This window comes from Callionymus lyra, chromosome 17, assembly GCF_982586985.1.
Source record: "Callionymus lyra chromosome 17, fCalLyr1.hap1.1, whole genome shotgun sequence".
Classification (NCBI taxonomy): Eukaryota; Metazoa; Chordata; class Actinopteri; order Syngnathiformes; family Callionymidae; genus Callionymus; species Callionymus lyra.
Window position 1 is genome coordinate 5,909,858 of NC_141834.1, and position 15,134 is coordinate 5,924,991.

The 15,134-nt window shown below is 38.9% G+C and overlaps 1 protein-coding gene across 1 annotated transcript in view; it reads left to right on the forward strand.

The window, feature by feature from the left end:
* Positions 1-404: 404 nt before the first annotated feature.
* LOC148062237 (estrogen-related receptor gamma-like) overlaps positions 405-15,134 on the forward strand; it is a 34,972-nt gene continuing 20,242 nt past the window's right edge. Inside the window, exons 1-3 of the mRNA XM_087778976.1 lie at positions 405-762; positions 11,802-12,041; positions 13,668-13,825. Of these exons, the coding sequence (XP_087635102.1) occupies positions 707-762; positions 11,802-12,041; positions 13,668-13,825 (454 nt within the window). The 5' untranslated portion in view covers positions 405-706. The remainder of the gene's footprint in view (positions 763-11,801; positions 12,042-13,667; positions 13,826-15,134) is intronic.

Sequence of the window (15,134 nt, forward strand, 5' to 3'; positions counted from 1 at the left end):
AGCCAGCACTGTTTTAGGTTTCTTACATGCACTTTATAAATATAAGAGTTTTATGTATATTTTTATGTACAGTAAATAGCTCATTATTTCTGTTATAAATGATCATAATTTCGCATTTTCACCTCATTAAAACTCTGTTTTAAATAAAGTTTAGACATGTCTGCATAGGTATGATGGATAGAAATTTTAATTTTAATTTTAAGATATATATATATTTCAGTTTACAGAAAGTATTGCGATCTCCTTTTTCAAGCCTGAAAAAAGCGACATCACCAGTCATATCAGTGCGGACCATCCGCTCGCTCCTCACATCCACCTGCCGCTCACAACCCCGCAGCCTCTGATTGGCCCAGAGCTCGGGCCAATGGAGCGGCGGCTCAGCTGTTGAGGGGGAAGGCCCATTCAAATCATGTGTCTGGACAGTCCTGAGTCTTTGCTTGGAGACCCCTGCTCTAGTCACAACACCCAGGACTCTCAGAGGCGCTCCAGGGTCCCGGGGCAGCGAGCGAGAGGTGTGAGTGACAGGCTGACAGACGGAGGGGCGATGAGAGCAGCTGAGAGTGAGACAGCACACGGGGAAGGCCAGTAGATGAAGTTTGGAGGCAGAATAGAGAGCAAGTGACAAAGACAATAAGAGACAGAGAAGGTGAGGAGGACACAGAGACACTACATTTTCTCTCCTTCAGAGTATGGTGGTAGAGAGCACATGGATCTAGTGGACCTGTACCTCCCGGAGTGCTTCACCTATCACTCTGACGCCGAGTAAGTACCTTCACGTCTGATCTCAGGAACTTCTTTTTGCTCTTGTTTTTGCTGATATTTCACTCAATAATGCCGTCGTAAATTGAATTTCTCATAGTATTTTGTTGTTTATACGTGATCTGCATTTTTAAATTAACTTCTATACAATTTTTAGTTTTTGTCTTTGTATGTATTTCTGCTTCTATCTGTTTGCTGTTTGTTTATACTTCATATTTTCTTCTTCTTTTTTAATTTATGTATTAGGGACAGCTGCTTCCATTCTATATATATAAAAACATCTATGTATTTACAACACAAACACAATAAAAACGGATTTTCCTTCAACAAATCTTCAAAATACTCTTCAAATGAGTATTGTTCAGCACAAACTTAATGTATTTACTGTACAATAGTATGAGAAAGAGTTGATTGCAGAATGTTATATTTAGTTTTTGCTACCAAATATTACATGAAAGACTGAAAAAACTCAATGTTTTTTGAAGATCTTTATTATATTACAGTTGCATTTCTTTAGGATGTGAATCTTGCATTTAATTCTTGAATAATCAGCTGACAAAAGCAGTTTTTTGGTGGCAATTGTTGTCTTTTTTCATGCAGCTTCTTAGTTTTAATGTCAAACCCCGAAAGTAGATTGTTTTACCTTTCTTTATCACATGTTTGCAGTTGTATATGTTAATGAAAACACAAAAAGGAACCTTAAACTAAACACAGACGATCAACAATACGTCTCACCAATTTTTTTTCAAATGAAAACAACTGCTTTTACTTCATATCTACTCGTTTCGAGCGGGATGATGTTGTTTTCCAGACCAAATAAGACGATGACATCAGAAGAATAGACGGACAAACCCGCATGACAAACAGGTGCCGTTAACCTCGCTAGGAAAAAAAATAATAACGGCGAGCAAAAGTGACAAAAACTAGCACAAGTGACGGATGAGAGCAACTAGAGGGGATGTCATCACAATACATCAACGCACATGAGAGCGGTGGTCTGTCAGACCAGCAGCCAGAAACAGCAGATATCCACACACAGCCACATGCATTGACCCACATGTCCAGTGATCAATAATTACACACTGCACAACACGCAACAGCAGCAGGAAGACACACTAATCGAGGAAGAGCACGAACCTGACGGATGATCCGCAACAGAAAATAGCAAAAGACAAATCCAGACTGTTGTAGGTTTCACGGAACAAAGAATGAAACACATAAGCAGATGGAAATGTGATTGGATTAAATGGGATGTGGAGGCGACAACACAGACAGATGCCCGCAGAACATCAGTCACACACTGACGCTGGATTATTCCATGTTGAGAACCTGAAATATTGAAAGCAAAACTTGGAACGCTTACCTTTAAGCCTCAGCGGAATTTTTGAATATCGTCGATAGCAATGAGCACAACACCCGGCAGCACCTCTGGGAATTAATCCAATTTAAAACATTTCTTGACGGGTTTCACCAAAATCGTAGTTATTTAAAAAACATTAAAACCTACATAGAAAAGACAATAACAAATGAAGGCACCACATTTATTTTAATGCAGATCATTTCGATACCTTTTATAGCATTTGAAATACAATTTAGCTTTAAAGCACAACAGGTGGCGCTAGCATTCTTTAATCTGCTTGCACAAAACACTGCATGTGTGAGCATGATCGTTTCATTCTGCACCACTGAGAGTTACACGTCTTTAAAAGATCCAAAGGGAATCCAAAGCACCACCATCATGTCTGGTATTTAAAAATGTAATCCATTTTTAGTTCTTTGTAAACCTAAAAAAGCACAGACAAAAAATAAAAAAACACAGTAGAACACATAATCCAATATTTCAATTTGATTTTATTTAGTTTGAACTGCTTTTTTAAGCATTACAAATATTCTTGATAGAAACAACAGTTGCATTTTTAACAAGCTTGAGCAACACACTCCATGTGATAGCATGGATTATTTACTCTGCACCACTAAAAGTGATATTTCTTTAAATGATCCAAACGAGTCCAGAACGCCACCAAAAATACTTCTCCAGTCATTTCTGAAAATGTAAATAAAATCTGTTTTTGAGTTATTTTTAAACCCAAAAATATAATAACAAAAAAAATACAACATATTATCCTATACATTTGTTCCTGCATTTATTTAATTCATACATTTGCATATGCATTAGAAATTATAATATCAATGACAGTAGTATTTTTGAACTACCTTGCACAGCGCCCTTTATGTGATAACATGAAGATACTGTTGAGGGTGACATTTCTTTAAACGGAATCCAGAACGCCACTAAAATGTAGTTAAAGAGTTTCCTGAAATTTTAATTGAAATACGTTTTTGAGTTATTTGCAAACCCAAAAACATAAAATCCATAGGGAAGACACTTAAAAAAGATACACAATAGAACATCTAATCTCTGAGGATACTAGTGACATCCAGACGGAATCCAAAACGACAGAAAAAATTTGATCCAACATTTCCCGAAAATGTAATTGAAACCCGTTTTTGAGTTATTTTGGGAACAAAAGTAGCAAAAACAAACACACATGAAACTTAAAAAAAATCAAGGATCACGGCAACACAACGGTGAAAAACGACACCAACTGATAACAAACAGCTGTAACAGACACACAACAGCTTTAGCACACAACAAACATGCTGATTGGATTAAAAGAAAGATGTCAACAACTCAAAACACCTCTGTGTGTGATGACGGTAAAGAAGGACGGTTGCGGGAGAAAAAAACTCCAGTCTTAAGAGTTGTTTTAAAGGAAAGATGATCGTTGGCATCGCGGACGACCAGATGAAGAACGTGAGGCACCGTCGGTCACAGATGATCCCTTGCGTGCCACGCGATCCCTGTTGGCCGAAGGGCTCGGCTCCAGCCACAAGCACCTCGGCTCACAGTTTGGTCCAAAGCCCGTCTAAGACTCTTACTGCTGGCTCGAGGTGGATCCCTGCTCAGCTCTGAGTGGCTTAGTGAGTGAGAGAGAGAGAGAGAGAGAGGGAAAAAAAAATGTGGGAGACCCCGCTGACCTAAAATCAGCACCTCAGGTTAAGTTTTTGAAGAAGACAACAAATCAGTCCCTGACAGATTCTTGTTATTTTCTTCCCTTCCCTCGCCTCCCTCCCCCGGTCTTCCTCCTTCATTGTCTGCATTATGACTCCTCTCATTTGAAAGTGAGTGTTTCCGTCTCTCACCCGCGGCTTAATGAGCCGCAGGACGGCCCCTTTCTGTCTGTCGCCGCTCGGCTCTTTCACACTCCCTCCGTCCGTCTGCCTCCCCCTGCTCGGCATTTTTTCTCTTTGTTGCCGAGCTGCAATTACACTTGTTTTGGATACTTGGACACAAAAGCGGGGTTTGATAAGTTTCGGATACGCACCAAACACAAGGACTCACAAAGTCATGGTCGAGATTTCATTAAACCCGTTGTCTGGCTCAACCGACCAACACAAAGACACACATATCCACGAATAAAAACGACACAAACAGCCGACACACACTTAGATGTACACTGCAAACCCACACCTCCTTAGACGGTCATAAACACAGACAACCAACACACACATAAAAAACCCACCTTACACACACACAGACGCCACTTGAGACGTTACGGCAAAACACAAGTTCAAAAACACAATTACATTTGAACCACACAGAAACTCACTCTATTCACTATTACACACTTGACTCACACACACACAAGCACACATATTACACATAGGTAGTTACACACCAAGTATAACACACACATATGTGGAAATGTACACACACAAGTGCACGTAAATGCGTCACACAGGCATATATACCTCTCACAAAAGCTACACAAACAACCTTACACCCTAACTGTTGTATACACACACAACTTAACACACTTATAGTTTAGCACAGGAATGAAGAATCACATTTTTTTCAGGGGCCACATTTTATTTTGTGAAAGAAGGGGCCAAAAAAAGGGCCTTTAATACGATAGGAAAAAAAAATTGAAAAAAATAGTCACACAAAAATTTGAGAAAAAGATGACAAATTGCAAAATGTTATAAAGAAAATGCAGTTATTAATTTTAATTCATTTTAGATATAAAGAATGTATTTAAAAGCGATTTATTTATAAAAATATATAAATAAAAATTGATTGTTTTATTTTGAAGGGCAAAAATAGTTGGGGAAAAGTATTGAAACGTAAACCAGTTTTATGTCAAGAGTTAAATCTGTTGCATCCGTCCACACACTTGCAGATGGACGCACAGATGGTGACACTCAATCGGCTACACAACTGCACACACACCGACGTCCGCGGACACACACTTATGCAGACGCACTCACCCGGACATTAAGACGCGGAGACGCACACGTGGGCAGACACACACACACTGATTTATCTGCAGTGCACCGCTCGTCCTGTTGATGGGCTTTTATGTGCACTTGTAGATTAGTAATGTGTCAGTGTGAATAGCACATCACATCTGATCACTGCACTCTAATGCCATTTCATTAGAAAAGCCAAACACTCCACTCCACCTCGTGCATTTCAATGAGGGACTATATTTTCATCCGCAGAGTCGGGTGATCAATCCCCCCCCAGACCTCCCCCCCCCTGCTCCCTTGCTTAACAACCTGGTGTTATGAAAATGTGGACCAAAGACTATTGTCGTTCCTTGAAGCCATAGTGTTTGAGAAGGAGTAAAGAATTGTTTACTTTATAGGAGGTGATTAGAAAGGCGTGTGTCTTGGCAAGAATCTTTGATCACGATGCGGGGGCTACGATGCGATATTTTAGGAATGAGGATATATTTGTGGTATTGCGTACTTGAGTACTTTACTCCGATGTTGTGGAATTCAAAATCTTTAAAAGCGGCTGGAGTCGACTGTATCCTCTCGTCCTCAGTCATCGCCCGGATCTTGCGGAATTTCAACGTTCCTTTAGCTAAGAGGGGGGGGCGCAATGACTGCTACAAATATTATCCAAAACATTTTTTTTTTTACATACTTAAATAAAATAACAATGAATACAATTTGATTTGAAACCAAAAAAAAAAAATCAAAATCTCGATACGGTATTGTGGAAAAAAGAGGTTGCCATGTATAAGTGCATCGTTATTTGTTTACACCGCCTAGTGATTAAAGTTAATCTACGACAAGACGTTGGACTTTCTTGTCTTGGGTTTGAGTCACTTATTCTTTTCCTCTGCAATACTACAAATATACGCTTGTTCCTACAGTAAAGCAGTTTATCGTATTGTAGCTCCTGTATCTTTGGTATGTATCGTATTGCCAGATTATTGCCAATAAACACCTTATACTAATCACTCCTATGTATATGTCAGAGTATAGTTTGGAATCGAGTAGGATTTGGAATCCTACGAGTACAGATTGGAATTCCATGATGTTGTCTATTTTCCAAAACATTTTAATGTAAATCTGAATTTCTCCTATTAGAATTGTAGATTGTCCTGATATAATTCCCATTTGATGCAGATCCCAATACAGTAGTTGGATTCCAATCTCTCCTAGTAGAGAATGGAATTCACTAGTAGAAACTGGAATGCTCCTAAAACAGATTGGAATTCCAATATTCAGATCCCAGTTCAGTAGTAGTACTAGTACAGATTGGAATTCCAATCTCTACCAGTAGGATCTGGGATCCTACTGGAATTCCAATCTGTTTTAGTAGGATTCCAGATCCTACTGGATTCAAAGCTGTACTAGTACAGATTGGAATCCTACTACTGTATTGGGATCTGAATATTGGATTTCCGATCCTACTGGATTCCAATCTGTACTGTGACATATATATGTATAATTAGCAACATGGCGGATGAAAATATATTGTCATTTCTGTAGGGGACCATGGTTTTGGGTTCGTCTGTCTGTGTGTATCTTCACTCCGACTGTTCCCAGCAGGAAGTAGAATAAAGAATTGAAAGTCCTGGCAGGGAGTAAAAAGGTGTCCTAGTAAGGTGTAAGTGGGGAGAATTGGTCCTGATATTGGTTGAAGAATCTTAGTCCGCTATAACAAACCGTTCATCAGGAACCCCGGGTTGTCTGGGCCGTCTTAAATAAAGGATACAAGCGTAAGAAATTGGTTTCCTTCGCAGGGAGGCTGGCTAATCCATCCACCCGGAAACTTAAAGAGCTGCCTCGGATCCATGTCGAAAGGATTCAGTCGAGGTGGTCAGATCCGAGAGTCGGGGGGGGAAAAAAAGACGAAAGAAGCTTGTTTTGTCTCCTGGGTTCTCAGTTAGTATCTTGAAAATACCTCTAATATCATTTTATTTGTTGCACCCAAGATCCTGGTTACAATCTGCTCCAAATAGGAGAAAACTGGAAGTAGTTTTTAAAGCAAAGTTAACGAAAAACACCATATGCTTTAAGCTTTTATGTATCATTTAACAATAAAACTATTATGTTGTATGTACTACTACGTTCAAACAAGCAGGATCTAATAAAAGAGATTCATGGAGATCGATGGTTGGATTTGGAAAGAAACAACATATTGTCATCAGCCAAACACACAACAAACCATTGGTACTTATAATAATTCTCCGTTGATCTTTGTTGTGTATAATAACTTCACCGTTGCTAATTTGTTAAGCAATTAGAAGATTCCTGATTTGAGCTTAATGATTTGTTGCCATGCGAGGTAATTTGTTGCTGCTCTTCAATGCTTCCGTAATTAGTTGATGCCTTCTGTAATTTGTTGATGCCTCTTATAATTAGTTAATGTGTTTATTCTTTGTCGCGGTTATTGCAGAGCGAGTCGTTCCGGCTTCTGTTTAATGCTTTTTGTTGGGCCGGTGATTTGTTTATGTGTCAGGATATTGTGTTTTGTTGTTCGCTTTTTTGCTCTTCCCTGTCTTGCGTTTGGTGTTGCCGTGCGAGTCAGCATCCTACCGCTTTAACTAGATCATCTACTCCAGTCATACCTTTCCTTCTCATCCATCAATCCCACTCTTCTTTTATCTGGTTCCTCCCGTTTCTAATGATCCGTCTACATAAACATACAAGATGGAAAGTCTCAATGTCATCATTTCCATTTAACTCAAGCTTGGGAATTTAAATATTTGGGCCCACATTATATTCCAGGTCTGTTGTGAGGGGCCGTCAAACACAAGAAAGAAGGTACGAAAGGAAAATGATTTAAAACTGTCATTTTAGTTTCGTTATTGCATTTTGCAAATTAATTTGTTGTGTCAAGAAATTCTGTTTTGTAGTTTATCTATATTTTGACGTTTTGTTTAGTTCACAGATGTGATGTGTTGGGTACAAACATTTGTGTTTTGTAAACATATAAACAACATTGATAATAACAACAATGATGATAATGAAAGGAACATAAAAAACATGATAATGACAACAATAAATAACAAGATAACCATAAACAACATTGATGATAATAATAACAACAATAAACACAACAACATTGATGATGATAATAATAACAATACAAACAACAACATTGATGATAATAATAACAACAATACAAACAACAAAGTTGATGATAATAATAACAATAAACATGACAACATTGATGATAATAATAACAATACAAACAACACGATGAGGATAATGATAAAAATAAAACAACATTAATGATAACAATGACAATAAAAACAACAATGACGGTGATAATAAAAACAACAACGATTATAATAATTAAAACAAAATTCATGATGATAATGACAATAAACACAAGAACACTGATGTAATAATAACAAAAAAAACAACAACGATGAGGATAATAGTAACAACAACGATTATAATAATTACAACAAAATTGATGATGATAATGACAATAAATAACACAACAATGGTGATGATAACAACAACAACGATAATAATAAAGTTATAATACGACAAGTGCAATGATGTAGCTGTTAGTGCTACAGCATCAATTCTAGTTTGAGGGAAAAATAATTAAAACGAAAACAATTTGTATTAAGAGTTTAAATTAACTAGATAACCTGGATTTTGTAGTATTTCTTTGTGGATTGTGGATTCTCAGTGTGTGATCGATTCCTCTAAGCACTCTGGTTCCATCCCCACAGCATTTTTAGGTTAATTTATGATTTAAAATCATTAATATATAATATATGTAATCATCAGTTGAGTTAGACAGGTCATCGTTCTTGACAGTTAAGGAAACTGATCGACCAAATTCCGTAGCTCCTGGCTCAGCTCTAAGACTCAAAGATTGTTATCATCGTTCCTTCACCTCTAAAGATGATTGTCACCTTCACTTACTTTCACATTTAAATAAAACCATTTCTCCGCATCATTTCTTCTCGGCGATGTGCCGCCGGCGTGCCTGAGTGATATCAGCCCCTCGTCCCGTTGTCTTGTTATCTTTAGACGTGGTCGGCGTGCGTTCGGCGTCTGCGGGTCTGTGGGTGTGTAGAGGGGTCACCGGCCCGTGTCCAGGGTGCACACTGGCGGTGGTCAGAGGCGGCCAGACTCTTTGCCTACCAAATCGCTCGCGGCTGAGACAACTTCGATTTACATGGCAGGAAACAGACATATCTAGCCTCGCTCGCCAAGATTAGACCTGTGAGTGTGTGTGTGTGTGTGTGTGTGACAAAGAGAGAGTTTTAAAGTTAGCCTGGCGTCGCACAGTTTCGGGGCGAGTACGTGTGAAGGCGTTTACGAACACACATGCTTTGGGTGAGTTGGAGAATGTCAGCGGACATACGTGTTCCCACGTCACGTGAATCTGTCGATGATTGTTATTTTTACATCCACACATGAGCACACAATGAGTCTCCAGGAGGTGTGTGTGTGTGTGTGTGTGTGTGTGTGTGTGTGTGTGTGTGTGTGTGTGTGTGTGTGTGGGGGGGGGTGAGTGTGTGTGTGTGTGAGAGGAGATCAGATTGCTGTGAGCTCACTGTTCTCCGCCGTCGCCTCCGGAGTGCTGACAGAGGAGAAGTTCTGAAGCCAAAATGTCTGGACTGATTTATATTTAAACAGCATCTGTACATCACGGTCGCTTGATTGAGTCTCGTAAAAAATAAATAAAAAAATGTAAGCACTTGTTTAATCAGTTCAAAATTATCTTTATTCCAGACCTACATGGGGCCACACAGCACTTTAAATACATTAATGTGGCCCTCATTAATGTGTTATATTCTCATTTGATATCATTTATTAGGAGTTCAATTCGAAATCTAATTAAGATCTTTGTTTTCATATTTTCATTTCTCCTTATTGTACGTTTCTTTTTTTTCTTCCTCGAAATAAATTTAGTCAAAGTTAAAAAGAAAAAACGACTCGCGCTCTTATATTGTATTTTACCATATATTTTACTTAATTTCAACATAAATCAAATGTATTTAAAATAGAGCTGTGATATATATCACAATATAAAGGGCAACGACACGATATACTCTGATTCATCAACAATATATTGGGTTTTCTTGTACAGAATTGAATTGCGGTAAATTTGTCGTAAACATATAATAACGTAACATTCTAAACATCGGCTCATTGAATTCAAACAGAGAGATCTTTATTTGTACTTCATCGGAGAAGACATATAAGTGAAATCAAGTGAATCATTTCAAGTTCATTTTGTATTTGAAAAACGATAAAGTGCTTTTAAATATCGTGAAAACAACTTCTTAAACCCCTTGTTTAAGATGCAATAACATACTATAAAATCAGGAAATTGTAATGTTTTTAATGACATCATGAGATTATGACCCTTTTTTTTTCCAATTTTCTCAACATATTAAGGCCATTATTTTCTCCCTTTCTTTTCTCGTTTGGTTTGACGACCCCTAAGAAGTGTCGCCCAATAAGTAGTGGCCCCTGGTTTAATCAAATTCTAGCTTGTTGTTTCGCTCAGACTGAACTGAGACACAGTTCAAGAGGTTTAGGGATTTCAATTATGAGCTAGATTGATACTTACAGTGTTAAAGTCATCTTCGGTGTAACAGTCCACATCTTTATGGCTTTTCTTCACTTCCATTAGGAAAAGTAATTTTCTTATTCTTATGGTACGTTCCACTGGTGCTCAGTTGATCACCTCATTTCAACCTCAATGATACTAGAAACTCCAAAAAAGTTCTGTAGGTTTCTATGAAAAAAAGACGGGGTTATGTTTTTTTGATGCTGGACAAATATCTGGGGCGAAAATATTTTGCTACTTTTTAATAATATATGACAGAAAGTATGAATTATTTGGTTGTTTTACTGTGATATGATGGTCCCTTGATACATTTATGAAGGGTAGACAATATCAGACGTTTGTTTCACTCATGTTTGGCTTCACTTTTTACTTGAAAGTGAAAAAGGGAACTGATGTCTCAAACCATATTATACATTCCTGACACCGACTCTTGACCAGGGAAGTGAGGAAGGTCCGCTGCGGTCGCTCTCCGGTTTGGATATTTCCCTGCGTTTGCTTAAAGTGTCTCCTGCTCTGAAAACAAAGCAGTGCATCACACAGCAGCTTTGCATATGTGGGAAATCACAAACGGCTGTTTGGATAGAGCCGGGACGGATGGACGCTCCGGTGACGGAGGAGCTTTTAAGGAGTCCTCGTGTCCATGTCTGGCCCTCTGTTGAAAGCGCCGGAGACTGAAATCTAAACCCCAAAAAACAACTTGTTAGTTTCAATTTTTTATGACGGCCCACCCTGATCGGGCACTTATTCCTGGACTAGAGTTGATCCTCTATAATTCATCAAGACAAAAGTTCAGGTTTTTCTACTTTCAAACTTTTTTTTTTTTTCTTAAAATGAAAAAAAAAACAGACAAATACCAAAAAGTGCTGCGAACCATCTTTCTAGAGAGATCAGTGGATCACTCCGCTGACCTACGACCCCCCGACTAGCCGGGACAACAGCAGCGTTTTACAGCATCTTGGATGGTGTTCGACCTCAGAGGCAGCAAATGAAGCCGATCTTATAAAACTAATCTCAGATCCCATCATTAATATTAATAGCAGCAGCAGCAAGGTGACCCGCCATCATGAATATATGGATTCTCCTCTCCAGGTTTTCACACTCTCTCTCTCTTTCTCTTTCTCTCTCTTCCTCACAGACTCCTGAGCAGGATGTCGGTGAGGGGCTTGGACCCCACCTGTCCCACTTCCATCAAGCGTGAGCCGTCCAGTCCCAGCTCTCAAGGGGACGTGAGCCCGGCGCAGCCCAGTCCCGCCAGCTCCTCCTCGGACACCAACTCCAGCTTCGGGCCGCTCAACAAGGGACACCTCAACGGGCTGGACTCCCCGGGGCTCTACGGCAACACAGCGGCGCTCACCAGCAACAGTGTAGCCAACAGGTGTGTGGGTGGTGGTTCAAATCCCTGGTGATTAAGCAGCGTTTAGCTGCACCTGCACCCGAGAGTCACCCTTTCAAAAAAGGCTTTAATTGAAGGACATTCATGTTTGGTTTTTGTCTCACGATCTGTCTGATTTATTCTTAGATCGTTTTTTTTTTTGTGAAGTCTGTGAAAATAGTGTATTTTTAGGTCATGTTTTTGTGTGTCCAATAAAAGGTGAACACAGGATTTTCGTTTTGTAAGTAGGAAAGAAAAAGTGTCAGTAAAACAAGTGCAAATTGTAAATAAAATTTAATAAAATTTAAATAAAATAAGAAATGATAAAAGAAAGCTAGATCTTGACATTGGTGCCAAAAATACTGTAAATCTATTTTAAATCACATTCTGCTACTAATTAATCCCAAATAAAGCATGAAATGATCCCAAAAATGAAAAAAAGTACACTTTTTTTTTCATCTTGACATCAGTAAAGAAAACAAAACAGCCACTAGAACATTTAAAAATGTATAATCTTTTTAATGAAATTGTTATATAAGTGACATCACACACAAGAGTGTCAAGCTGACAAGTTTTCGTTATGTCGGGGTCAAGGTGACCCGGAGGTTCACGGTATGCCTTGCGTTTGCTTTGGGTCGGGGTGACCCAAAGAACTCCCTGGCTTTCCAGAAACACATATACAGTAGTCGATGTCGTTAACCTGGACCCAGAGACGACACAAGGGATACCACAAACGCATTTTTTTCTGGGCCTTCGGGTCGCCTTGACCCTGACATGAGGGGTAATGATTTATTTGTTGTATTCCGTATTTAAGATTGTTTGATTTAGGTATAATTTACCACCACTTGGCAGATAAATATGACAAAGAGTTTTAGCTTTGGTGTAGCTTTAGCTTAGCTCCATTGTGAAATTTAACAGCAACTTGCACATTTTATCCTTGTATTTTTTCAGGATTTTAATATTCATTCTAAAAATCTCCAATTCAATAACAAACATATTATATATATAATAATATATATAATATTATATATTAATCAGAATAGAAAAAAATAGGTTGGAACATATTTAAAGTCTTAAAATGCATTTCTTGGACTTGGGAAAAAAAATGGTAATGGCATGGAAATGGTTCTGGTTTCATAGAACTTTATGATGTGCTGTTTTTTTTCTTATCTAAAGTGTGCGCGCCAGCATTTAGAGATGTTTATCTTTATCGCCACCAGGACAGACTCACTATCAGGTGCAGCCATCAGACCAGTAGTACTCACAACACATGTTGGGTGCAGGTGAGTTGTCTAAACATGGAAGATGAGACCGTACGGATTAAACAACTACAGCTTATTTAATGGAAGATACTGTAGAACATTCTCGGGGCGCACACTAGGAATGTCTGTTCTATTGATTATTACTATTAGGAAGGTATTTTGTTTTGACAAAATAAAGTATTTTCTCTGATGTAACATTGGCCTGTGACACTTGGCACGTCAACCTGTAGTACAAATGAATGAAACACAAACTCTATAGGAATTAATTTCACTTTATTATAATGACTTAATTCCGAGTTTAAACTGGTGTGCAGTCAGGAACGTTGCTAGCGTCCCATTACTCAACTCAAAAATCTGTCTTTCCCAGGCGGTATCAAGAAGAAGAGGGGCCGGTAAAGTGCGAGTTCATCCTCGGCGCGGTGGCCAAGCGTCTGTGTCTGGTGTGTGGCGACGTTGCGTCGGGGTACCACTACGGCGTGGCCTCCTGTGAAGCCTGCAAGGCCTTCTTCAAGAGAACCATCCAGGGTAGGAATGCACACACACACACATCGGCTTGGTTTTCAACAGGGTTTTTAATTGTTGACGGTTCAAACGCTTACCTCGGGTGCAAAAAACCTGTTGTACTGGAAACAGGTTCTTGTTGTGGTGTAAACACGGCGTATGAATGGACTCGCGGCTTCGCTCTGCTTGGTGGCAAACCACAGAAAAGGTTTGGGTAATAAATACTTGTTAGCAAACAGCCGAAGTCTTTAAGCTATCAGCCGCTCATGTTGTGCGTTGCGTCGAGATGTTTGAGATAACTCCCGATAACTCCCGGCGCGAGCCGACACAGCGGGAGTCAATGAGGCGCACCGTAGGTGTCTTAAAGCCGGTGTCCTAGTCCAGGACCTGGCAGGACACCCTGTGTTTAGACATAAAAGCAGTTGGACGGAGATTTGTAATTGGCTCATCAGATATGTCCTGTTTGTGATCGAACACGGCAGCTGAGAGCGACTGGCTCCCCTCCACCGGGCTTAACATGCTCACTTGGCTACCATCGCCGGTACTCACAGTAGGACACAGGTTGGCTAAGGTCTCCTGGACCAGATACAAAACCACATTATTTAAGATATCACCAGGTTTCTTTAAGCCTTTTTTTTTTTAGCTGAGCTACAGATTGAGCCGAAGACTAGGGTTCAACACAGCCAAGTGTAGATATGAAGCACAACAATCTGATGGAAACTATTTGGCTCAATAATGCTACAATCAGACACCAGGTGTTACTAAAGTGAACACCTTGAAGGGACACAACCATTTTGCAACACAAATGAATAGTAAAGTATTTTCAAGATGTTTATAAAATCACCTTTTTTAGGTTGAAATTGTACCAGAGAACTGTAAATGACATCTTGTGAAAAATAAATACAGTCGTTTCAGCGAGTATTCCAATATCTAAACTATATATTACTTATATACAAGACAAAAGAAAAAGTGTGGCCTGGGAGATAACTTGGGTTCTGTATCACAAATGTTGACAAATGTTTACAACTCCTATGCATTGTATTTAGCTATAGAATTGTGTGGTGTCCAGATCATTGTATGAGCTGTAGGAAAATAAACCTGTTTAAATTAATCTGTTATTTAAAGTGTTGCAAATTACATTACATTACAAGGAATATGTCATTGTTGTTGTAAATACAAATCTACACCTTATTATTTTTAGGCCATGGACAATTTTTCCATGTCCTGAGAGTCACACACTCGAAACATTCACACTTTTTCCTTTTTTAATTTGCAATAATTCATTCATATTTTCTACCAAAATGTGACTCTAATGTTTTGCAATTTACAAAGA